Source organism: Callithrix jacchus, chromosome 12, assembly GCF_049354715.1.
Source record: "Callithrix jacchus isolate 240 chromosome 12, calJac240_pri, whole genome shotgun sequence".
NCBI lineage: Eukaryota > Metazoa > Chordata > Mammalia > Primates > Cebidae > Callithrix > Callithrix jacchus.
In genome coordinates, this window is record NC_133513.1 from 108,484,746 (window position 1) to 108,510,718 (window position 25,973).

The following is a 25,973-nucleotide window of genomic DNA, read 5'->3' on the forward strand; positions in this document are numbered from 1 at the left end:
TTAATTAATATTGGTTCCTCTGTCATTAGCATATTCATAGTAGCCTTAAGCATAGAGTGTCCTCTCAGTCTTCTCATGGAACACAACTTGATAGTTCTTCTGGACTTACACAATATGAACCATTCCAGTATAATCCTATCTCAGCATTTTTATAACTTCCTCTTCCATAAGCCAGGACAACGCAGGCATTTCAATTTTATTTGTATTGGACATAGCATTTTTCAGTCTTCTACGAGCCACTCTAGCAACGAGTTTGTCCCATTTCCTGGAATCCTCAGTCAGGTATTACATCTTTTGTGGTCCTGAAAATATACACCAAGATCAATGAATTTTTATTTATCCAGTCTTAAAATTGTATTGCCCTTTATCAAATATTTAAATCTGGTTATACTTCCATGCTTCCTGCCAGTACATGCTCCCTAAATCTTGCACCTGTTTCAATTGTGCAATCCATTTTCTTTTTTATCAGGCTCAGTTGGGTCATGCTGTGATTTAATCCAACTTGTCAGTCTTGCAGCCAAGAGAAGTGGTGACAGCTTGTGAGGGGAGCACCTGTTACTAAGAGAGAAGAGAGCTCTTCAGTGTCTTCCAGCATAACAAAATGCTAGGTATTACTAGGGAAGGGGGCTGTAAAACCAGCATCCTCAGAAGAATTCGCCCAGATATTCCTATCCCATATTTCAGGGTCCTAGGTTTCCTAAACTATGGCCCTTTTGCATAACAGAACTTCTTTGGCTGAGCATTCTGTCATCTCTGGAGTTCTGCAACTTTGTGACAATTAAATCATCATCCTGCTGGTCATCAGTGTTGGCACTTCTGCTGACAGTCATAGGGGCCTCATTTAAAGCTATGAAAGAGACCCTCTGGCTCTTATATATAGCCAGTAAGCTTCCCTCGCTCTTTCCCATCTCTCCCATCCTCCCATCTTCCCTCACTCCCTCCCTTCCTTCCTTTCCCTAAAAATATTGTGCTTCAGCTGCATTCTGTAGACATTAATATGTAGTATGCTGGCCTCAGAATGATTAGGAAATTGTTCCTTCCTCTTCAGTTTTTGGGAAAAGTTTGAGCATTGGTATTAGTTCAAAAGCAATGGCAACAAAAGCCAAAATAGACAAATGAGATCTAATTAAAGTAAGAGCTTCTGCACAGCAAAAGAAACTATCATTAGAGTGAACTGGCAACCAACAGAATGGGAAAAAATTTTTGCAGCGTACCCATCAGAAAAAGGGAGAATATCCAGAATCTACAAAGAACTTAAACAAATTTACAAGAAAAAAACAAACAATCCCATCAAAAAGTGGTCAAAGGATATGAACAGACATTTTTCAAAAGAAGATATTTATGCAGCCAACAGGCATATTTAAAAAAGCTCATTATCACTGGTCATTAGAGAAAGGAAAGTCAAAACCACATTGAGATACCATCTCATGCCAGTTAGAATGGCGATCATTCAAAATCTTGAGACAACCGAAGCTGGAGAGAATGTGGACAGGAAGGAATTCTTTTACACCATTCGTGGGAGTTTAAATTAGTTCAACCATTGTGGAAGACAGTGTGGCGCTTCCTCAAGGATCTAGAAATAGAAATACCATTTGACCCAGCAATCCCATTACTGGATATATACTCAAAGGATTGTAATCAATCTATTATAAAGACACATGCACACGTATGTTTACTGTGGTGTTGTTTGCAATAGCAAAGACCGGGAACCAACCCAAATGCCCATCGACAATAGACTGGACAAGGAAAACGTGGCACATACACACCATGGAATACTATGCACCCATAAAAAAGTAAGAGTTCATGTCCGTTGCAGGGACATGGATGAAGTTGGAAACCATCATTCTCAGCAATCTGACACTAGAACAGAAAACTAAGCACCACATGTTGTCACTCATAAGTGGGTGTTAAACAATGAGAATTCATGGACACAGGGAGGGGAACATCACACCCCAGGGCCTGTCAGGGGTGAGGGCCAGGGGAGGGATAGCAGGGGTTGGGGAGATTCGGGAGGGATAGCATTAGGAGAAATACCTAATGTAGATGACGGGGGATGGATGCAGCAAACCACCATGGCACATGTATACCTATGTAACAAACATGCATGATCTGTACATGTGCCCCAGAACTTAAAGTATAATAAAAATAAATAAATAAAAATAAAATGTTTGGGTAGAAATTACCAGTGAAGACATTGAGTTCAGGGCTTCTTTGTTGTAATATTTTTGATTACTGATTAAGTCTCCTTTCCGTGTAGTTGTGCAGTTTTGAGTGATCTTAATCCCAAGTTCGTATTTGATTGCACTGCTGTCTGAGAGACTTTGTTATGATTTTCGTTCTTTTGCATTTGCTGAGGAGTGTTTTACTTCTAATTATGTGTTCTATTTTAGAATAAGTTTGATGTGGTGCTGAGAAGAATGTATATTCTGTTGATTTGAGGTGGAGAGTTCTGTAGATATCTATTAGGTCTGCTTGGTCCAGAGCTGAGTTCAAGTCTTGAATCTCCTTGCTAATTTTCTGTCTCATTGCTCTGTCTCATATCGACAGTGGGGTGTTAAAGTCTCCCACTATTATTGTGTGGCAGTCTAAGTCTCTTTGTAGGTCTCTGAGAACTTGCTTTATGAATCTGGGTGCTCCTGTATTGTGTGCATATATATTTAGGATAGTTACCTCTTCTTGCTGCATTGATTTTTTTACTGTTATGTAATGCCCTTCTTTGTCTTTTTTGATCTTTCTTGGTTTAAAGTCTGTTTTATCAGAGGCTAGGATTGCAACCCCTGCTGTTTTTGCTTTCCATTTGCTTGGTAAATCTTCCTCCATCCCTTTATTTTGAGCCTATGTGTCTTTGCACATAAAATGGGTCTCCTGAATGCAGCACACCAATTGGTCTTGACTCTTTATTCAATTGGCCAGTCTGTGTCTTTTAATTAGGACATTTAGCCCATTTACATTTATGGTTAATATTGTTATGTGTAAATTTGATCCAATCATTATAATGCTAGCTGATTATTTTGCCCAGTAGTTGATGCAGTTTCTTCACAGTGTTAACGGTCTTTACAACTTGGTATGTTTTTGCAGTGGCTGGTGCCAGGTTTTTTCTTTCCATATTTAGGAAGGAAAAAATTTTGTCACCACCAGGCCTGCCTTACAAGAACTCCTTCAGGTCTTATAAGGCAGGCCTGGTGGTGACCAAAAATCTCTCATAATTTGCTTTTCTGTAAAGAATTTTATTTCTCCTTCACTTATGGAACTAGTCTGGCTAGAGAAGAAATTCTGGATTGAAAATTCTTTTCTTCCAGATTGCTGAATATTGGCCCCCACTCTTTTCTGACTTATAGAGTTTGCCTATGTCTTTTTACATATCTTTTAACATTTTTTCTCTTGTCATATTTTGTATGTGTTTCTTTTATACCAATAGTATCTGGATATTTTTGTTTTGTTTTAATAATCTGAGAATGTCTTAATTTTATGTGACAGAGAAATAAATGGGAATTTTAATTTTTCTTCTCTTTTAATTATTAATTGAATGAGCTTCTAATATCCTTTTATGTATTTTACTTTTTAAAGTTTGGGAATTATAGTTTTATACATTTTTTACTTAATTACTGTTACATTTTAGCATGCATATTTTCCCCAGCCAGCAATAATATTAGTCATCTCTTTTATCCTTTTGAATCATCTAGGAGCACAAAAAGCTTTGAAACTTTTAGTTTTACTTATCATTTTCTAATTTTTAAACAGGTTTTCCTATTTTTAATTTTAATTTGTTTTTAAAATAGCTTTTTTGGTGATATAATTCACATAAAATTCAATCCACCAATTTAAAGTGCACAGTTCAAATATTCTTCAACCACCATCACAATCAATTTTAGAATACATTATTACCTCCAGAAGAAGCCATGTACACATTGGTAGTCACTCTCATCCCTTCCACATAGCCCTAGTTCTGAAAAATCACTAATCTACTTTCTTTCTATAGATTTTCCTATTCTGGACATTTTATATAAATGGAGTCATACAATATGTGTACTTTTGTGACTGTTTCATTTAGCAAAATGTTTTCAAGGCTTATCCATAACATAGTATGGCTCAATACTTGGTTTCTTTTTATTGTATATCATATTTCATCTTATGTATATAACACATTTTATTTCTCTTTTTATTGATGGTTATTTGGGTTCTTTTTCTTCACTGTTGTGAATAATGCTACCATGAACATTTGTGTATAAATTTTTATGTGGATGTACATTTTCGTTTCTCTTAAGTATATAATTAGCAGTAGAATTGTTGATCACATGGTAACTCTAGGTTAAGCATTGTAAGAAACTGCCAAACCATTTTCTAAAGAAGATGTATCATTTAATAATCTTACCAGCAATGATCAGACATTTATTTTTCCATATTCTATTAAAGTTTGTATTAACTGGCTTTCTTATAGCCATCTTACTGGGTGTAAATTAGTGAGAGATGATGTAAACTTACAGGAATTAAAGATGAAAGATTAGAGGAATCTAATGAATACAACAGCCAAAAAATAATATTTAAGCAGTTGAACAACAAAAACAATCAAAGATGACTACATGGAAGCAAGCATGCAAGTGGGCAGAATAATGCAAAGTTAAGTATAGTGTTCAAGATTTGAGAAAAATAAGACATTTAATCATACTGACCATAAGGATGCTTTGAAAGAGAAAAAAGAAGAAAATTTAATTCCCTAGAAAAAATGAAGTAAACCTAATTTAATCATAGGATCTGTACATCAAAGTGGTATTATTCAGGAATACTTGCCATAAAGTTTTTTTAAAAATTGAGTAAGGACACTGTGAAGAATTACAAATAAACAGAAGTCCCTGTTTAAAGAAATTTAAGATTATGATGATAGGTATGTTAATGGAAATGAGACCTGAAAATATGGATTTTCCTAAATAGAAACAATAAACAATTTCCTATTGTATTGGAAGTTTACTTAGGAATTTTCTCCATGTCTTTCTTGTGGAATAAAGTAGATATTTAGGCCCGAGCTGTTCTTGTAAACCAAAATATTTAATGCGATGGGAGTAAACTAGTGATGGTACATTTTATCGCAACTTAGTTAAACCAGTGCTCCCTATCTAGTTTACAAAGCTGAAGTTTAGAGTACTAGACGCTGAAATAGACTCTAAGAGTCATGTCAGGAACTTCCCATTTCGACCGAAAAATTGCTTTACACCTCAAACTTAACATGTCTTAAATTGAATTTACTGTCTTGGCAAACAGGCTCTTTTTTCCCAGTTTTCTGAAGCTCGGTTATAGGTATCACTATTTAACTAACTTCAATACCTGGGATTCAGTTAAATCCTCTTTCCTTCATGCCCTACACGAACCTCAATTCTACCTTCTTTCTATCAATGTATTATATTCAAATTTGCTAGTGTGGTTATTTTAAACATAAATTATTAATTCCACTGTGTAAAAGCTTCCTTTCATATTTATAATTCAAAGCATGAGTATTCTCATAATTAAAATATCTCAGTTGCTTTTTCATTGTTGGAGGGGGCAGTGGCTAATTATTTGCCTTATTTTTTCTGTATTTTTTATTATCATTATTGTTTGTTTGTTTTTTACTTCTATTGGAAGCATTTTAAAATTTCTGTGCAGTAAAATTCCTTCTGGGGGGATTCCAGTTATGTGAGGTTTAACACGTACATCAGATACAGAACAATGCCAAAGTCTCAATGAATATCTCACCTCCCCTTTTTTGCAGTCAGGCTTTCTCCCCACCTGTAAACCCTGGCAACCATTGACCTGATCTCTGTTCTCACAGTTTTGCCTTCTCTAGAATGTCATGTCATTCAAATGGCTTCTTTCCCTTAGTCTACTGCATTTAAGATTCATCTAAGGTGTATTTTATGTCAATAGTCCAGTTCATTTCACTGCTAAGTAGTATTCCATTATATAGATATATCACACTTTGTTTATCCATTCACCCATTGAGAGATATGGAATGTTACATTTTTTGGTACTTATGAATAATTCTGCTGTTACACAAACATAATTTTTCATTTTTCTAGCATAAATACCTGGAAGTAGGATTTCTGGGTCATAGGGTAGATGAATATTCATCTTTATAGTAATTGCCACTGTTTTTCAGACTGATTGTACAATTTTGTGTTGCCACCAGCAAAGCTCAGGGTTCCAGTTGTTGCACATTCTCGCCAGTGCTTGGTCCTGTCAACTGTTTTTTAATTTAGCCATTCTTATAGATGTGTAGTTGTATCTTGTTTTACTTTTAATTTGCATTTTCTTAATAGCTGATGACACTGAATATCTTTTCATGTGTTTATTAGTTATACTTTCATTTTTTTTGGTGAAATATTTTTCAGATCTTTTGCCTATTTTTAATTGCTTTTTATTTTTGGATATTGAATGTTTTTTGTATATTCAGTATATAACTCCTTGCCAGATGTGATTTGCAAATATTTTCTCTCAGTCTTTGAATTGTCTTTTCATTCGCTTAGCAGTATCTTTTATGGGGTGAAAGGTTTTAGTTTTTATAAAATTCAATGTGATGCATTTTTACAAAATTAATTATGCTTTTGATGTCATATCCAAGGACTCTCCCTAACTCAAGTTTACATAGTATTCTTTCTAAGAGTTTTATACAGTCATCTACTACATAACATTTTCGTCAGTGACAGACCACATATATGATGATACTTATAAAATTATATTACTGTATATTTACTGTACCTTTTCTATGTTTAGGTATGTTTAGATACACAAAAACCATTGTGTGATAATTACCTGCAATATTCAAAACAGTAACATGCTATACAGGTTTACAGCCTAGAAACAATAGGCTATACCAATGGCTTACATGTGTAGTAGTGTATACCATCTGTGTTTGTATAAGCACACTTTATGATTTTTGCACAGGGATGAAAATTGTCTAATAACACATTTCTTAGAACATATCTCCATTGTTAACTGACACATGACTGTATTTTTATGTTGTATGTTTAGATCTGTGATCTATTTTAGTTATTTTTTGTTTATGATTGAGTTGTGATTCAGTGCTGACTATTTCACATTTGAATATCCAGTTGTTGCAACATGATTTATTATAAAGACTAACCTTTCCATTTTGAAATGCCTATGCAACTTTGTGAAACATGCACCATAGGGTTCCAGTCCTAGGTAAGATTATCTCTAACTGAACTCAGCTATAAAACCTGGACAAAATTCATGGGCAGATATTTGATATATGATATCAGGAGGCAGAGCAGAGAAGATTACCAGAATTCAAAGTACTGTTGAACCGTTTAGAAGTTTACCATTTTTCCCCTTTAATGTCCCCTGACCTGAAGTCAATGTAATTTGAAACTTGAAGGTAACTACTGTAGTTCAAACAGGGAAAAATCCTCTAGTTCTGGCCCATGATGTGGAAAAGGGAACTCTTAAACTCATAGAAAATGAGCAAGAACCACTCCCATTTTTTCTCTTTTTCCTGAATTCACTCACCCATATCCCAGGTAGTCTGAAGCAGGAACATTGGCAGCAGCAAAATGGCTCACAGTGGGAGGCTGTAAGAACCAGAATCCAAGGAGGGAAATCTTCCTCTCTAATAGTGGAGCTCTAGTTACAGAGAGCCAAGATAAACCATGCTGATTTCTTTCTTATCTGTCCTCCTAGCACAAAACATGGTGCAATAGGAAAAGTGTGTGGTTTCTGGCCAGATGATGGAAAAGTAGAGGCCACAGAACCAGAAAGGACCTGGGAGATAATGGAGATAGAAAAGCCTTCCCAAAAAACACTTTATAAACTTCTAGGATCACCCCTGAGCTGCATGTGTGCTGATCTGATCCTAATTATCCTTATCATACCGAAGAATTTGAGAACTCAGCTCATCCGTGGAACTCTGGTTTCGCCCCAGAAAGAGTCAAGTAGCACTTCAAAAGCTTTGGAAACATTGTGACCATAGCCTCCAGATGGATAAAGCAAAATATCTCTATAGAAAATATCAACATTATCTGTAGAATATAAACAAGATCTCCATTGCATTGTAAAGTCAAAGTGGAACAAGAGAGATGGATTAAAGGGAACAGTCATTCTTAAGTTGTATTGCCAAGTCAAGGACTCTCTCCCAATGTTTAGGGCTTTAAGAAAACTTTCATCAGGTACTAGTTCTGTTACCTATGCATATGGGAAAAGTGACATTTTATCCCTGCCTCAAATACAAAATCATTTCTAGGAGAAAAGGTAAAAACAGCGAAGCACCCAGAAGGTAATGTAGGAATTATTCTTCATAACATTCATAATATAGAATACTCTTAAATAGGACACATAAAATACTATAACACATTAGAATACAAAAAAGCTGACACTTATTCTTGTCAAAACACACCAATAACATTGTGAAAAGTCGAGTCACACAGTGGTATGAAATATTCACCAACTGTATAAAGGGCAAAGGCCGTATATTCACACTATGTAACTCATAGAAATCAATTAAAAATAGTCTGAAAACTTATTTCTCCAAAAGTCATGGGACAGACGTACACTTCATAAAAGAAGACATCCACATGTCCAGCAAAATATGCAAGCGTGCATAACTTAATTTTTATCTAGGAATTCAAGTGAAAGCCACAATGTAATACTACCTACTACAGTGGATAAAAAGAAAAAGATAAATAATACCACGTATTGGAGAGAATGTAGAACTATTAATACTTTTGGTACACTAGAAATTGGTGCAGTGACTTTGAAAATAATTTGACATTATATTAAAAATTTAAATTTATGTTGTTTTTAAAAAGAGAAAGAAAGAAAGAGAGAAAGAAAGGAAAAAGAAGAACAAAGGAGAGGAAGAAAGAGGAAGAGGAAGAGGGAGAGAACGGGAGTGTTGCTTTATTGCCCAGGCTAGAATACAATCTAAAAATGGGTATTGAAAACTTCTTTTATGCCAGTAATTGTGCTTAATAATGGTAGATTGTATTCTTTTATAATAATAATAATAATTATAGATTGTATTCTTTTCCAGCCTTCATTTAACTTCCTCCACGTGGCTGTGTAGCATATCATTCAATCTGAATGGGATTTATCTCTCTCTAGCTTCATGGTTAGGGTAATGCTATTTATTGCACTGTCAATGTTTGGTAAGGAGTGGACATGTGCATGTATTATATAAGCCTTGGAACTGCTGTGTTCCTTTTTTTTTCCCTAAGAGTTAAACAAGCCTGAAAATAAAGTTGGTGTGCAGTGGAATGCATACTCCAGAGAATCATAAGAAAATATAGCTAGGACCCTGATCAGATCAAACCTGGAACTTTTTTCCCTTTGGACTTCAGGATGTGTCTTAGTCTACTTGGGCTGCCATAGCAAAATAACACAGACTAAGTGAGTTAAACAAAAGAAATGTTTTTATCTCCCAGGTCCAGAAGCTGTACAGTTCAAGATCAGGGTGCCAAATTGTTGGTTTCTGATAAGACCTCTCTTCCTGGCTCTGCAAATAGCCACCTTCACACTATGTGCTCACATGGCCTTTCCTCAATGCATGCAGGAGAAGAGGGAGAGTGTACTAGTTCTCTGGTGTCTCTCCTATAAGGACACTAATTGTATCAGATCAGAATCCCATGTTTATTGACTTCGTTTAAACCTAATTGTGTCTTAAAGGCCCTGCCACCAAATACAACCATACTAGGGGTTAGGGCTTCAACAAATGAATGTGAGGAGAACAAATTCATTTCATACCTGAGAGTATAAACTTCATGTAGATCTACTATTCTTTAAATCAGTGTGAGTTAGGTTTTCTGTTACTTGCATTTGAAATCATCTTAACTGATAGTGCTTCTAAGGTACAGTAACTCTTGCTTAACAACCCTCAGAAATAGCAATTTATGCTAAGAGCATATTATTTACTATGTTCAGCCAGTGGGGTTTTTTGATTTTTCATCTTTTTCCATCTGATGACTTAAACATATAAGCAATTTTTTTCTTTTTAATATTTTTCTTTTTAATATTCATAACTGAAAATTGCATTTTCAGTTAGAAGTTCATTCTGTTGACATTTTAGTTAGTAAGAAAAAATCCTTTAAATGTTGTGAAGGTATAAAACAATTGAAAGATATTTTGTGGAATAACAGTTATTAGGAGGTAAATTTCTTCATTTCAATACAGTTTCCTAGTTTCTAACATTTTTCAGTGAAATAAAATAATATGCCCAAATCGTCTTTTAAAATATGTACTTAAGACTTGACATTTATGATCACTTAACCACAAATTGCTATAAAATAGAGACAATATTATCTCTTTTGCAATTGGCCAACTAGATTACCACCAGTGGGTATTTATTTGTTACTAGCAACCTGCATTATAATGTAACCTTATAGATAGCACACTGTGTTACTTCTATTGAATTCTTTTAATTTTCCCTAAATGAGATTACCTCATACATTCCATGCTTTTTTACATTAAGAATATTTTTTAAATGACCACTTTATGAAGGATAAAATCAAATTATTAAAATACCTCTCTCTAAGTTCCTATGCTTCCCTTTTTTATTGCTGTAGCCGATGTTCTTGCTTTTTAATGTTTGTTTTCTTTCTTTCTTTCTTTGTTCTTTTTACTCCTTATTTCCATTGGGAGGATTGTACTGAGAGGTATTGAACCTTTCAGATCTTTTGATATTATTGTCATACAGCATATTTTTTTTTAAAAAAGAAAGCCCAATTATCTGCCCTTCAATATCTATACCATGGAGCATAAAAGCTTCTGCATAATATAATAGAGAGAGAAGACCTTAAAGAAAGCTAATTTTTCTCTGACAAACTTCACAATAACAACTTAAAAGATGCTAATATTCAATGTTACCCATCAAACCCTTTGATTTAAGAGATAGAGAAAAGTTAACTAGAATATACAAACCTGGAAATCTGCCTCTTAATATAATACAAGTTTACAATACTTCTCTGTCACATCAAGTCCAGTAGGCAACAGAGGAGCCAGTGGAAGGTGTATTAGGCTGTTCTTGCAATGCTATGAAACAAAAAAAATCCTGAGTCTGAATAAATTATAAAGAAAAGAGATTAATTGTCACACAGTTCTGCAGGCTTTACAGGAAGAAAAGGCATCTGCTCAACTTGTAGAGCAGCCTCATGAAGTTTACAATCATGGTAGAAGATGAAGAGGGGACAGACACATCACATGGCGAAAGCAGGAGCAAGCAAGAGAGTTGGGGGAGGAGAAATGTTACACATTTTTAAATGAGCAGATCTTATGAGAACTCACTCACTATTTTGAAGACAGCATCAAACCATGAAGGATGTTCCGCTGACCCATACACTTCATACCAGGCCCCACCATCAATGCTGGGGATTACAATTCAACCTGAATTGAGTGGGGACAAATATCCAAACTATTTCAGAAAGGATAGCACGGAATACAGGACACTGCTTCACATGGTCATTCAGGAAATTCAGATGATGGAAATTCTGTCATCTTCAGGCTTGCCAGATTGTCAATAAAGCCTGAGACTTCTAGTAGTCACCAAAGGAAGAATGTAACTTTTTAACTATGCTGAATAAATATAACAAATCCTTATTGTTTGTTTGCTTGTTTTCTTTTTAATGAAGCAAGTATTTTTAATAAACTGGGTTTTGTTTCTATGTATATTTTTAAGAGAACTGTATCTTTTGTTTGCAATGTAATTTATTAGAAATAAAGAACATTTATAAGGTATTACCCTATATAATAATGATAATGCCAAATGAGACATTCAGTATTAGAGAAAATGGTGTTGTTCAAATCAGTTTAAAAACTAATTTCATTCATTTAGCAAAAATGTATTGACAACTACTATATGCCATGTAGTAAGATATATTTTACTGGAGTTTTGATATTTATTGGAGATTATGAGAATATTATTTTTAAAGTATTTTCTTACACTGTTTATTGATTTTAGCAGCCAATTTTTTTTATAGCATGTTAGCTCTTTTACTGCTAACCTGATAGGAATTAGCATAGAAAGCATCTGATACAAACCTCCAAAGTGTAACTCCTTGTTTCAAGAAACTGAAATTATGAAAACTTTATATTTTATGCTGTCCTCTTACATCATTACAAAAACAATACTCTCTTGAATTGTAAAGTTTAGATAAGAAGGAATTTAAGCTCCTCATGAGAAATTCAACTAATATTCCCTGTCTCAAACTGAATCTTTATTATGTAATTCTTAGGGAAGAGGAATGTTGTGAATTATTAATCAATAAAAATACATTTTGGTATTTAAGTTGTATTTACTGAAGACCCTGCCAGATATTGCCTGGAGAGCAAAACCATTCCTGGTTGAGAAACACTGGACTTGAGGCAAACCTGCATACAAGAAAATCTATATATTCTTTAAATATATGAAGAAGTTTTAGCATACAGCAGGCTGATTTTGTTTAACATAGAAGGCAGACACAGCACTGATTGATAAAAGTTAGAATATTGGCTGGGCATGGTGGCTCACACCTGTAATCTCAGCACTTTGGGAGGCGGAGGCCAGCAGATTGATTACTGAGGTCAAGAGTTTGACACCAGACTGGCCAACAAAGTGAAACCCCTTTTCTACCAAAAATACAAAAAAAATTAGCTGGATTGCTGGTGTGCACCTATAGTCCCAGCTACTCAGGAGACAGAGGTGTGAGAATCTCTTGAACCTGGGAGGCAGAGATTGCAGTGAGCCAAGATTGAGCCACTACACTTCAGCCTGGTGTCAGAGCGAGACTCCATATGAAAAAAAAAAGTTAGAATATTTTCAAAATTTGAATTAACTCGAAATACAATGCACTAACTTGTGAGTCAGCAACTTCTCAGCTACGGTGGGTATTTAATTAGCTGCTGTGTGTTGGGAATTTCCTTCCTGGGAGGGACTTTGAACTAAGAAGTCTTTTATATCCCTTTTAAAGATAAGATGCTCTCATTTTGACAGATGTAGAGATGCAGATTTTGAAATCATTCCAATTGAGGTCATAGTTCAAACCATGAAAATAACTGAGCTTTCTCTTTGAAAGCAAGAGAAAAGAAGAACACAGTTTCATGAAGTGATTTTTAAGGAATGTCCATAATTTAAAAGAGGGAATCTGGAATGTAAACTACATTCGTTGAACCTATATTAGTTTAGGAAGTATAAAGGAAAATAAAACAAAACAAAATGGAAGAAACTACTCAGGAAAGAGTTTTAGTCAATTTAGAAGTTCAAGTCTGATAATAGAGAAAACACCAGTTTATTTAATTTCTAGAAAATCATGGTGACCTTCTGTTGAAAACAAATTCTGAGAAAAGTATCCCCTAAAATGCTGAATATTACATAAAGAGTACCTATGTAAAAAAAAAATCACCTCTTTTTTTGGAAAGCTTAGTGTCACTGACTTTTACAAAACAGATTTCATTTGATTCTGGAAGTGGGATTAGAGAATGGATATGGAAACAAAATGCTTGTGAGATAGTCAGAGCTGCCAGCATAGGAGAGGAAAAAGTTTGGTACTACAGCTTACTCCATGTGTGATTATAAGGAAACTTCAAAATCTCTGAGGATTGGATTCTTCTTTTATCAAATAAAAATAATATATACTATATTGAAGCATTTCTAAGACTAAATTTAATCATCAATGTGACGTATCTAGCATAGCATCTGAAATGTGTGCCGCACTCAATGGATAGATGTTAAAATTGACATTGTCGTAGTCATTGTAATTGAAAGATATTCTAAGGTCTTCTGCTTCAAATGAGGCATAGGCAGGGAGAAAAAATATAGAAGACTTGACAAGAGTGGAAAGTGTCAAAAATTGCCACTGCTTATGAGTAACTCAAGTGATGAATGCAATGATTATCAATTAAGGATGAGTACCAGGTTTTTTTGCAGTGTCCAGTGACAATTGAATTTGTAGTGTCCAGAGTCTGTTCATTTCTGGGTCTTCTCATAGCATAATCTATAACCACAGAGCAAAGAAAGGGAAAATAAACAGTGATACAGCATTGAGAATGATTAATGAGATTCATATACATCTCTGTCCTTTTGAGATTTGTCAGACTTGAGTTATTTCTAACAAAGTACACTGCATTATCATAGTTTATTCCATATAGTACCTAATATATTAGACCACATGTATGAACATGTAACTGACTTATTTCTTAATGTAAACATTAGCATATGCCAGGGTTTCTCAGCCTCAGTACTATTGGCATTGTGAATTGCTGATTCTTGCTGTTGGGGACAGTCTTGTGTATTGTAGAATTCTTTAACACCCTTTCACTCCTCTCCCAGTTGTGATAATCCAAAATGTCTCCAGACACTGCCAAATGATCTGTAGGGGGAGGGTGCAAAATAATCTTTGGTTGGGAACTACTGGAATATGTTTATATATAAAATAGTGATAAAAATAAAGTAAATGTACATGTGTGACATTTGGATTTAAACAATTTCCATATTTTATGACTTAGAATAGCAATTCTAAATAGATTTTGGTTGTGATTTCTGTTGCTTCATAAGACCAATGGAATTATAAATTTACATTCCTCTGACAGATAAAATTCTAAATATAGACCGTAATCTATAGCAAGAACTATAAATATTTTTTCTACCTGTACATTTTGATTTTACTTGAGAGAACATTTTAAACATTGGAAATTTGTTCTATTATTCTATTTTTGATTGTTTACCTAGACAAAGAGATTTCTTACCTATGTTTTTGAGTCTTTCATGTACTACTTTGTTACTACATAGTTGAAATAAGTTTTAAGCCAAAATTATTTGTGTTTTATTTTCTAGTTGTTTCCTATCCTTATTACTGGTGGCTGCTGTGGTATGGAAGATCAAACAAACTTGTTGGGCTTCTCGACGGAGAGAGGTACCAGTAATATTATTTAATCTTTTGTTTAAAGATTTAAGCAAAAAAAAAAAAAGCAAAAAAGAAAAAGATTTAAGCAAATATATTAATCTCTATTGTCTGTTAATTAACATGCTCTCTCAGAATACAGAATTTAAAGTCCCTTTTACATACTAATATTCTGAAGTCCCTCTATACTTGTTAAGCTTTAGAGCAAACTTTGTCACTGGAATTTTTAGTTGTTATCTATAAAAGCATTGGCTAGTTGCAAGCACGTTTTAAAAATGGTATTAGACTTTATAGTGAATACAATGATCAATTCTGTTGTTTAAATAATTTTGTAATATATTTAACTTAGGCATTTAGTTATGCTAAAAGGTATAATTTATTTTTCATAAGTGTCTTTGTTGAAATTTAAAATTCTGAGTGATAAATATTTATTTTTGGTTTTAGAAAAAGATTTTATCCCCTAGAAATTTACTACAACATTCCTTTGTTGGTGATTAAATCTTTTCCATTTTTGATTATCTAAGAATCCAACTGTGTTTAAAGAGCACATCAGTTGGATACAATTCTGTATTAGAATTAATCATTTATTTTTCTTATAATCCTAAAATTGATAAAAACAATAATATTCTTACAAAATAACAACTGATTATATAAATTGTGCATATTCATTAATTGAAAGGAACAAAGAAACAAAATCATCTGAAAACAAAAGTGTGCAGTAGATTTGTTATTCTGTACCTCATATGTTCAAAAAGCTGCTTTCTGTTTTTATCAGTGTTCTGTTATTATACTGTATTAGTATTAATATTTGCATTTTATATCTATTGCATTTCTCCATATATTTCTATATGGGTGTTTTTTGTAACAATATAAAACAACAGTATAATTGCTTTACTTCTTTTTTTTCCATGGAAAAAAAATGCAACATTCAAAGACACTTAAAAAATCCAGAGTGTTCTAAGCTGTAGAATTAGTGAATGACATGAGTTCTTCTTAGTCTACTTTTAAGCACCCATCAAAGATCAGTAACTTCTATACTATATTTGCAAACTGGAGTCCCTCCATACCTTCAAATAAATCATCTTAATACTCTATGCCTCTCTGATTTTCTCTATATGGCTAGTACAACATCAGTAAGGGTTTACTTGGAATGTCTGCATGATAAAAAGTAATCCAATTGAAAAAGAGTATATTAAATATAAATATATAAATGTTTGGCAAGAAGTGGAATTCTCTGCAGAGGTAAACAATCTTCTAGACATGTTAAATGATCAATTACAGTAAAATCATAGATTCAGGAAGGAAAACTCATAATGAGAGGCAGATAGTGTGCAAAGGCCTTCCTTTCATAATAGACTAGGGCAAGTGACAGTTCATGTCCTTAATCATTAGAAGAGAGGGCTGGATCAATCAGGGAGTCTCTGTTCCCATTGCACCATGAGGAACACTGTTTAAATATCTGATCTCTAAAATTTGTAATATGCAACTATGTAAATATAGCATTGTGAAAATACAATTTGTAACTCTGCCATTAACTGGCATCTGAATATAAGTAAGTGGTCTAGTTGAATTTCCTTACCTCTTGAAAGAAGGATTGGTACTCTAGAGCTAATTCCCCATTGTGGTCTAGTCTTTAGAGCCCTAGAAATGTTTACATGTAGTAGCTAAAGTTTAGAAACAATATTCAATATTTGTTAAAACTGATATGAATAGTTCATCTATAAAATTTTCATACTTCTCAAAATGACAAATTGATTTTGGTTAATATTGTATTATCTCACGGTAGTAATACTGTTTATTACATACTAATCAGGTGCTCTGACAAGCTAATACTATTTTAATTTTTTAAATGTTAATATAAATTTATCTTTTAGAAGTCAAAATCTTTCAATAGATATGGCAAATGTGGAAAGGATAAGAAGAAATAGTAGAGGGGAGCTAGACTAGGATCACTTTGCCAGTATTGATCTGTATTATAAATATTACTATGTCCTCTGGAAATTCCTTTATTATAATGCCCTTCTTTCCAAAACTCATCCAGGTAGTGCATCTTTCTATTAAAGTGTATAATCGTGTTTGTATTTAATTTGCTACCTCTTCTGAAAAAAATCTATCTCAAGAGTTGATATCTTGCTATATAACATATGTCATGTTAAAAAATATTTTGAGGAGTTTCTCAAATTTAATTTTACTTTAAATGCAAACTCCTAAATGTTTTAGAAACTATATATGGATGTCCAAAGTAAAGATGACTTTGTCTTTGATGATCATTATAGATCTGTTATCTAATAATTTTTATATTACAACAGTCCCCCATTATCCATAGTTTTTGTTACTCACAGACAACTGCAGTCTAAAAATATTAAGATAATTTTGAAAGAGAAAGAAAAAGTGGGGGAGGTGAGAAGTGACAGAAGAGGCCACATTTACATAAATTTTAGTACAGCATATTATTATAATTGTTCTATTCATTATTATTGTGGTTAATCTCTTGCTGTACCTAATTTATAAAATAAAATTTCTCATTGGTATGATTGTATAGAGAAAAACATAGTATATACAGTTCTTAGTAGTATCCACAGTGTTATGCATCCCCTGGGTGAGTTGAAACATATTTAAGGGGGAACTGCTATGTTAAGAAATTGTTTTTCATTTTGGTCTTAAGAGCCTGAGAGATTTTTGACCACACTAGTTGTAGTTCCGTGATAATTCCATTTATAGACTTTATGAGACTGGAGGTAAAAATGTGTTTACAGTGAATCCTCTCTTTATTCAGTTTTAAATATTAGATTAAATGTAATATTTCTCAAAGGAAAAGAACCCACTATTATTTCTTTATGTGAATCTTACTGTCTCTTCAAAATATTGAAGAGATCAATTATTTGTAAAGCTCAGAGGACATTTTTGATTAGTAGTAAAATGACAGTTAATCTGTTACAGTAAATGAAAGTTACTTAAAGGATTCTTCTTAGAATTTCTGTAGTTTTATTACAGCAGTTGTACTAGTTGCTTTTCTAAATATAAGAAAAGTTTAAAATGAAAATCGTCTTTGGAAATGTTTTAACATATTGGGTTCATTCAACTAGGTGTGTTACATTATTAATTAAAATGTTTTCTCATAAACACAGATATACTTTTTGTGGCATAATTTTAAATTCAGAGGACAGTTATTAATGTTATGAGTTTTGAATAACACCCCTGAGAATTCAGGGTCTCTTAAACACACATTAAAAAAATGAAAATACAAAAGGCTTCAATTTTGATATTATCCCTTAATATGCTAACCCCCCAAAATGTCTATGGTAACCCTGTTAAAAAGATGAAAACTACATATACACCATGGAATACTATGCAGCCATAAAAAACGATAAGTTCATGTCCTTTGTAGGGACATGGATGAAGCTGGAAACCATCATTCTCAGCAAACTGACACAAGAACAGAAAACCAAACACCGCATGTTCTCACTCACAGGCGAGTGTTGAACAATGAGAACACATGGACCGAGAGAGGGGAGCATCACACACTGGGGTCTGTTAGGGGGGAAATATGGGAGGGACAGTGGTGGGTGGGGAGTTCGGGAGGAATGACATGTGGAGAAATGCCAAATATAGGTGGCGGGGAGGAAGGCAGCAAACCACACTGCCATGTGTGTACCTATGCAACAATCTTGCATATTCTTTACATGTACTCCAAAACCTAGAATGCAATAAAAAAAAAAAAAGATGAAAACTTTCTTTAGGGATGTGCTAGCAAATGGAAACAATAAGTGTATATTGACAAGTGTAAATATTATAATATACTAGAAAGATGAGTTCATTTATATAGCTTGTCCTTTTTACAGAAGTATTAAAAACCTTGAGCTTTAAAGGCACATTCAGTTGTAGTCATCACATTACTAAAATATTAGTCAGGAGCAAGTATATGTAAAAAGGAGTTTATTGAGCTATTTTTATGCTTGATAATTTTCATTCTTAATCTGAAATTTGAATTTTTATAGGTATAAGACATAAATATATGAAGATATAATTGTTTACTGAAAAGATATTTGATCATATATTTGACTAACGTATGAAAATATGTTGTGTATATTAATAGTTACAAGAAGTTAGTTTTTTTCCATTTCAGTTGTTTAAATGTAGTATATCTTAGTGAAAATTTAACACAAAATCTGTAGAATAATCCATAGTCAAAGGTAGGGAAATTTTTTACATTAACTTTATATTACTAGTGAGTCTGAGTATTTGAATGATCACTATATTTAATGTGATAGCAATTTTTCCCTTTTTAATTCTTTTAAATTTACAATTTTTTAGTTTTAAAAATATTTTAATGTAGAACTTTACCACACTACTTTTTAATATTTCTCACATATTATACTTCTCTAATGCTTAAAAATCAATACAGAAAATTTAAGGGGATAAGGCATGCCCAATGAGGGATTGAATTTATGTTCATGATACCCTATGTATCTGTACATTTTATAATTATGAAGCATAAAACCTAGATTTGTATTTTTCATTATTTCCCTAAAATTTGAGTTAAAAATAATAAACCGATACCAGTACGTAGAGTTTTAGTAGCTTTGAGTAACAAACTGGTTTTCCAGAGACAAATACCTTAGTTCTTTCCTTCTATATCTGTTTTATCTGTATAAAACAGATAAAAAGTAATAATATTAAACTATAATAATGACATTTTATGGGTCTATAAACTAGTTAGCTATAAAACATTCTCTGATGTGCTAAATAGTGATAGAGTCTCATCTAAGTAGTATTATTGCACTGCAGCAGTGTTTTACAAATTGAGCTACACTTTTCTCCTTAGACACAAAATATATTTACAGAAAGAGGATTGGGCTCAGAATAAAAACAGTAAGGAGAAAGTGAAAGTCGTATTTTAGGTGGAGAAAATTAACTGATTAGTTACTGCATGCGACCTTTTGTAGAATTTCATAGCACTTCAAAACTCTGTATTTTGTAAATGTTTAAACATTTTGATATATAGATAAAGCTTTCCATTAAACACATACCTTTAAAAATTCATTAGTAAATATTTCACTCAAATAAATGTCTTTGCAGTTAATGGCTACAATGTCAACTTACTGTTGCTTGTCATTTGCTTTTTATTGAATCGCAAACTAAAATGATTATTACTGTATTAACTTTCTTCACTTGATCCTATTTGACTAGAAATTTACAGGTGATCAGCATGCCTATTGCATTACCATACTTCCAAATTTTGATGTAAATTTACTTAAAAATAACTTGAATTGAGAAGTCAAATATGTATGGGATTAAGATTTGAAAGTTACCTAATACTTGCCTTGTAAACCTGTTTCCAAAGACCTTATGGTAAATATAGTGCTTCTATTTTTCTCAGTTCAACAAAGATACATCAATTTCTTGCTACATTATAGACAAATTAATAAATACTGGCGATATAAAGAAAAATACATAGACTCCATTGTTGAGGAATTTGTATTTTTAAAACATTTTAATAAGACAGGCAGACACACATACAGAATTCTCAGTATCTGTATGTGTATGTGGATTTACTTTATTGTGATGTCATGCATAGGGAGATACAATATATTAAACATTTTTCTGGAAGTCAGATTAGTAATGGAAGTAAATGTGAACTGTTTCACAATTATACACATAATTCCAAAAAAAAAATCCTAAACCAAAAAACTTTGGGCACTGTTTTTACTATATGCAGAATATAACAAATTTGTCTAAAAATCACTTTTTCTTTATTATATGTCACTATCCTTATATTTAGATCCAGTTACTTAGACTAAACATTATATTGATTTCTTCTAAAAAAAAGTAGTTTCACTAACCACAAAATCTTATCTGTCTTATGTACTCAAACAAATATATCTCTCGATGTATGTGTCTAATGTGTATGTATGTGTTTTTATCCTAAAAAGTTCATTGTTTACCTAAAATTCAAATTGAACCACGTGTTATATTTTTATTTGCTCAATCTGCCAACCTTATTTTCGACACTAATGCTCACTCTGGAGTTCAAGGGTGGGTTCAGCTTCATAAAATCCACAGGAACTGAGGAGAAGGAGAAAGGAATAATTCTCTAAAGTAGAATCTTGATTTGTTTTCCAAATAAAGGAAAGTTATGCTGGACAAGCAAAAATAAAAGTTTACACTGTATATTATCTATCAAAATTAAAAACTCTTTGACTCAATAATTAGATTTCTAGGAATATATCCTAAATATACATACCTGCCTACCTTTTCAAAGTATACATGCACACTTATACAGGGGTTTTTGTATATCAAAACAATTTCATATCATTCAAAAAGATTCTACAAATAAATTCTGTGTTCTTACAGTGGGATATTAGGTAACTGAAAAAAGAATGAGGCATTACTTCTGTTAATATTAAATTAGTGAGGGGACTCAAGATGGCGCAGTGAGAACAACCCAGGATTGAAGCTCTTGGTGAATGCGCAGAGAGGGTGAGTCAGGGCCGCATTTCCAGACGGATCTTTGTTGCCCACAGAATGGGGAAATTCCCAGGTATAAAAGAGATGCGGGACGCCAGCAGAGGCTTTGGGTGGTGCAGCCAGCAGCCGGTGCAGCTGGCGGCTGGCGCTGTAGTGCAGCTGTGCTATACAGCGCTCCACACAAACGCACTGGTCCGGGTGCCCTGTTGAACCGGCAATCTGAGACTTGAGAGGGCTGAACCTGAGACTGAACAGGACTTGGACAGTGAGCCAGGCCAGGAAATTTCAGGGAAACAGCGTTTAGGGTAGTGGAGTGGGACAAACAAAACAGCGATTCCAAACGCTTCGGGTGGAGAGGTTCCCTGAGGGCACAGCTGAACCCAGGACAGTGCAGCTCCGTGGGGGAGGGACGTCCGCCATTACCGAGGCAATCAGCCCCTACTGAGTTACACGCCAATTGCTGATGCAGCCTGCCATTGCCGAGGCAACCCGCTACAACAGAGAGACTCCGCTGCAGGGCATAGCCTGTGGCAGCAGGGCGGAGACTGCAGCAGCAGGGCAGAGCCTGCAGAAACAGGGCAAACCTCACACCAGCAGGGCGGAGCCTCAGCAGGCAAATAGTGACTAGACTACCTCCTAGCTGGGCAGGACAGTGCAACGGACACTCATGAAGAAAGCCCCAACCCCTCCAAGACAGAGCATCTGAGAAAAAAAGGGTTTTTTTTAATGAGTTCTGCTGCAGCAGAATTAAACGTAGCAGCCTAACAGCCCTGAATGAACAACAGAGCTCACAGCTCAGCACTTGAGCTCCTAAAAGGACAGACTGTCTCCTCAAGCAGCTCTATATCCAAAAGACTGACATTTGGCAGGCATCATCTGGGACAAAGATAGCAGAAGAAGAAACTGGTAGCATCGCTCACTGTTCCGCAGCTGCTATAGGTGCACCACAGACAAGCAGGGCTGGGAATGGACCTCAGCAGTCGTACAGTGGAGGGGCTAGACTGGTAGAAGGAAAACTAAGTAACAGAAATACTTCATCATCAACAATCTGGGCGTCCACTGAGAGACCCAATCGAAAAGTCAGCAACTACACAGACAGGTGGATAAATCCACAAAGATGGGAAGAAACCAGCGCAAAAAGGAGGAAAACACCCGAAACCAGAACACCTCGTCTCCTAGAAAGGACCAAAACTCCTCACCAGCAAGGGAACAAAGCTGGATGGAGAATGACTGTGATGAAATGACAGAATTAGGCTTCAGAAGGTGGATAATGAGAAATTTTTGTGAGCTAAAAGAACATGTTTTAAATCAATGCAAAGAAACTAAGAACCTAGAAAAAAGATTCGAGGAAATGATAACAAGAATGGATAACTTAGAGAGGAATATGAATGAATTAAAGGAGCTGAAAAACACAATACAAGAACTTTGCAAAGCATGCACAAGTTTCAATAGCCGAATTGACCAAGCAGAAGAAAGAATATCAGAAGTTGAAGATCAAATCAATGAAATAAAACGAGAAACCAAGATCAGAGAAAAAAGCACAAAAAGGAATGAACAAAGTCTTCAAGAAATGTGGGACTATGTGAAGAGCCCTAACCTACGTTTGACAGGTGTACCAGAATGTGACAAAGAGAATCAATACAAGCTGGAAAATACTCTTCAGGACATTATCCAGGAAAATTTCCCCCACCTAGCAAGACAGGCCAACACTCAAATGCAGGAAATACAGAGAACACCACAAAGATATTCCACAAGAATAGCAACCCCAAGGCACATAATCATCAGATTCAACAAGGTTGAAATAAAGGAGAAAATACTAAGGGCAGCCAGAGAGAAAGGTCGGGTCACCCACAAAAGGAAGCCCATCAGACTCACAGCAGATCTCTCGGCAGAAACACTACAAGCCAGAAGAGAGTGGGGGCCAATATTCAACATCCTTAAACAAAAGAACTTTCAACCCAGAATTTCATATCCAGCCAAACTGAGCTTCAGAAGTGAAGGAAAAATAAAATCCTTTGCAAACAAGCAAGTACTCAGAGATTTTGTCACCACCAGGCCTGCTTTACAAGAGCTCCTGAAAGAGGCACTACACATAGAAAGGAACAACCAGTACCAGCCATTCCAAAATCACACTAGATGCTAAAGAGCATCAACAAAATGAAGAATCTACAACAACTAACGGGCAAATCAGCCAGCTAGCATCAAAATGGCAGTATCAAATTCACACATAACAATATTAACCCTAAATGTAAATGGACTAAATGCACCAATCAAAAGACACAGACTGGCAAATTGGATAAAAATCCAAAACCCATCAGTGTGCTGTATCCAGGAATCCCATCTCACATGCAAGGATACACAAAGGCTCAATATAAAGGGATGGAGGAAGATTTACAAAGCAAATGGAGAGCAAAAAAAAGCAGGAGTTGCAATTCTCATCTCTGATAAAATAGACTTTAAAGCAACAAAGATCAAAAGAGACAAAGAAGGCCATTACATAATGGTAAAAGGATCGATACAACAAGAAGAGCTAACGATCCTAAACATATATGGACCCAATACAGGAGCACCCAGATACATAAGGCAAGTTCTTAATGACTTAAAAAGAGACTTAGACTCCTACACAATAATAGTGGGAGACTTTAACAATCCACTGTCAATATTAGACAGATCAACCAGACAGAAAATCAACAAGGATATCCAGGGCTTGAACTCAGACCTGGAGCAAGCAAACCTGATAGACATTTACAGAACTCTCCACCCCAAATACACAGAATATACATTCTTCTAAGGACCACATCACACGTACTCTAAAATTAACCACATAATTGGAAGTAAAGCACTCCTCAGCAAATGCAAAACAACTGAAATCACAACAAACAGTCTCTCAGACCATAGTGCAATCAAGTTAGAACTCAGAATTCAGAAACCAACCTAGAACCGCACAGCTTCATGGAAACTGAACAACTGGCTCTTGAATGTTGACTGGATAAACAATGAAATGAATGCAGAAATAAAGAAGTTCTTCGAAACCAATGAGAACAAAGACACAACATGCCAGAATCTCTGGGGCACATTTAAAGCAGTCTCTAGAGGAAAATATATAGCAATAAGTGCCCATATGAAGAGAATGGAGAGATCCAAAATTGACACCCTATCATCAAAATTGAAAGAGCTAGAGGAGCAAGATCAAAAAAACTCCAAACCCAGCAGAAGACAAGAAATAACTAAGATCAGAGCTGAACTGAAGGAGATAGAGAGAAGAAAAACCCTTCAAAAAATCAATAAATCCAAGAGCTGGTTTTTTGAAAAGATCAACAAAATAGACAGACCACTAGCCAGATTGATTAAAAAGAAAAGAGAGAACTACCAAATAGATGCAATAAAAAATGATAAAGGGGAAATCACCACAGATTCCACAGAAATTCAAACCATCATCAGAGAATATTACAAACAACTCTATGCACATAAACTAGTAAACCTGGAAGAAATGGATAAATTCCTGGACTCCTGTGTCCTCCCAAGGCTAAACCAGGAGGGAGCTGAAACTATGAATAGACCAATAACAAGGTCAGAAATCGAGGCAACAATTAAGAGCCTACCACACAAAAAAAGCCCAGGTCCAGATGGGTTCACAGCTGAATTTTACCAGATACACAAAGAGGAGCTGGTACCATTCCTTCTGAAACTATTTCAAATAATCCAAAAAGAGGGAATACTTCCCAAATCATTTTATGAGACCAATATCATCCTGATACCAAAACCCGGCAGAGACCCAACAAGAAAAGAAAACTTCAGGCCAATATCCATGATGAACATAGATGCAAAAATCTTCAATAAAATATTGGCAAGCCCATTGCAACAGCAAATCAAAAAACTTATCCATCATGATCAAGTAGGATTTATCCCAGGGATGCAAGGCTGGTTCAACATATGCAAGTCTATAAATTTCATTCACCACATAAACAGAACCAAAGACAAAAACCACATGATTATCTCAATTGATGCAGTGAAGGCCTTTGAAAAAATTCAACAGCTCTTTATGCTAAAAACCCTCAATAAACTTGGTATTAACGGAATGTACTCAAAATAATAAAAGCTATTTACAACAAACCAACAGCCAATATCATACTGAATGGACAAAAACTGGAAGCATTCCATTTGAAATCTGGCACTAGACAAGGATGCCCTCTCTCATTACTCCTATTCAATATAGTACTGGAAGTTCTAGCCACAGCAATCAGGCAAGAAAAAGAAATAAAGTGTATTCAAATAGGAAAGGTGGAAGCCAAATTTTCTCTATTTGCAGACGACATGGTAGTATACCTAGAAGACCCCATTGCCTCAGCCCAAAAACTCCTGAAACTGATAAGCAACTTCAGCAAAGTCTCAGGATATAAAATCAATGTGCAAAAATCACAAGCATTCCTATACACCAATAACAGACTTAGAGCCAAATTGAACGAACTGCCATTCACAATTGCTACAAAAAGAATAAAATACCTAGGAATACAACTCACAAGGAACGTAAGAGACCTCTTCAAGGAAAACTACAAACCACTGCTCAACGTAATAAGAGAGGACACAAACAGATGGAGAAACATTCCATGTTCATGGTTAGGAAGAATTAATATCGTGAAAATGGCTATA

The 25,973-nt window shown here is 34.5% G+C and overlaps 1 protein-coding gene across 13 annotated transcripts in view; it reads left to right on the plus strand.

The window, feature by feature from the left end:
* The window catches only part of ATRNL1 (attractin like 1), an 839,028-nt gene that overhangs the window by 433,232 nt on the left and 379,823 nt on the right, over positions 1-25,973 (plus strand). For 11 of the 13 annotated variants that reach the window (XR_013525132.1, XR_013525133.1, XR_013525131.1 and 8 more), the window contains one exon: positions 14,789-14,867. Coding sequence is in view for 10 of the 13 variants with exons in the window: in XM_035269198.3 (XP_035125089.1) it covers positions 14,789-14,867 (79 nt within the window). In the remaining 3 variants the exon portion in view is untranslated. Of the gene's footprint in view, positions 1-14,788; positions 14,868-18,243; positions 18,578-25,973 lie in introns of those variants that run through there. The other 2 variants (XM_054243336.2, XM_054243337.2) reach the window with 2 other exon arrangements.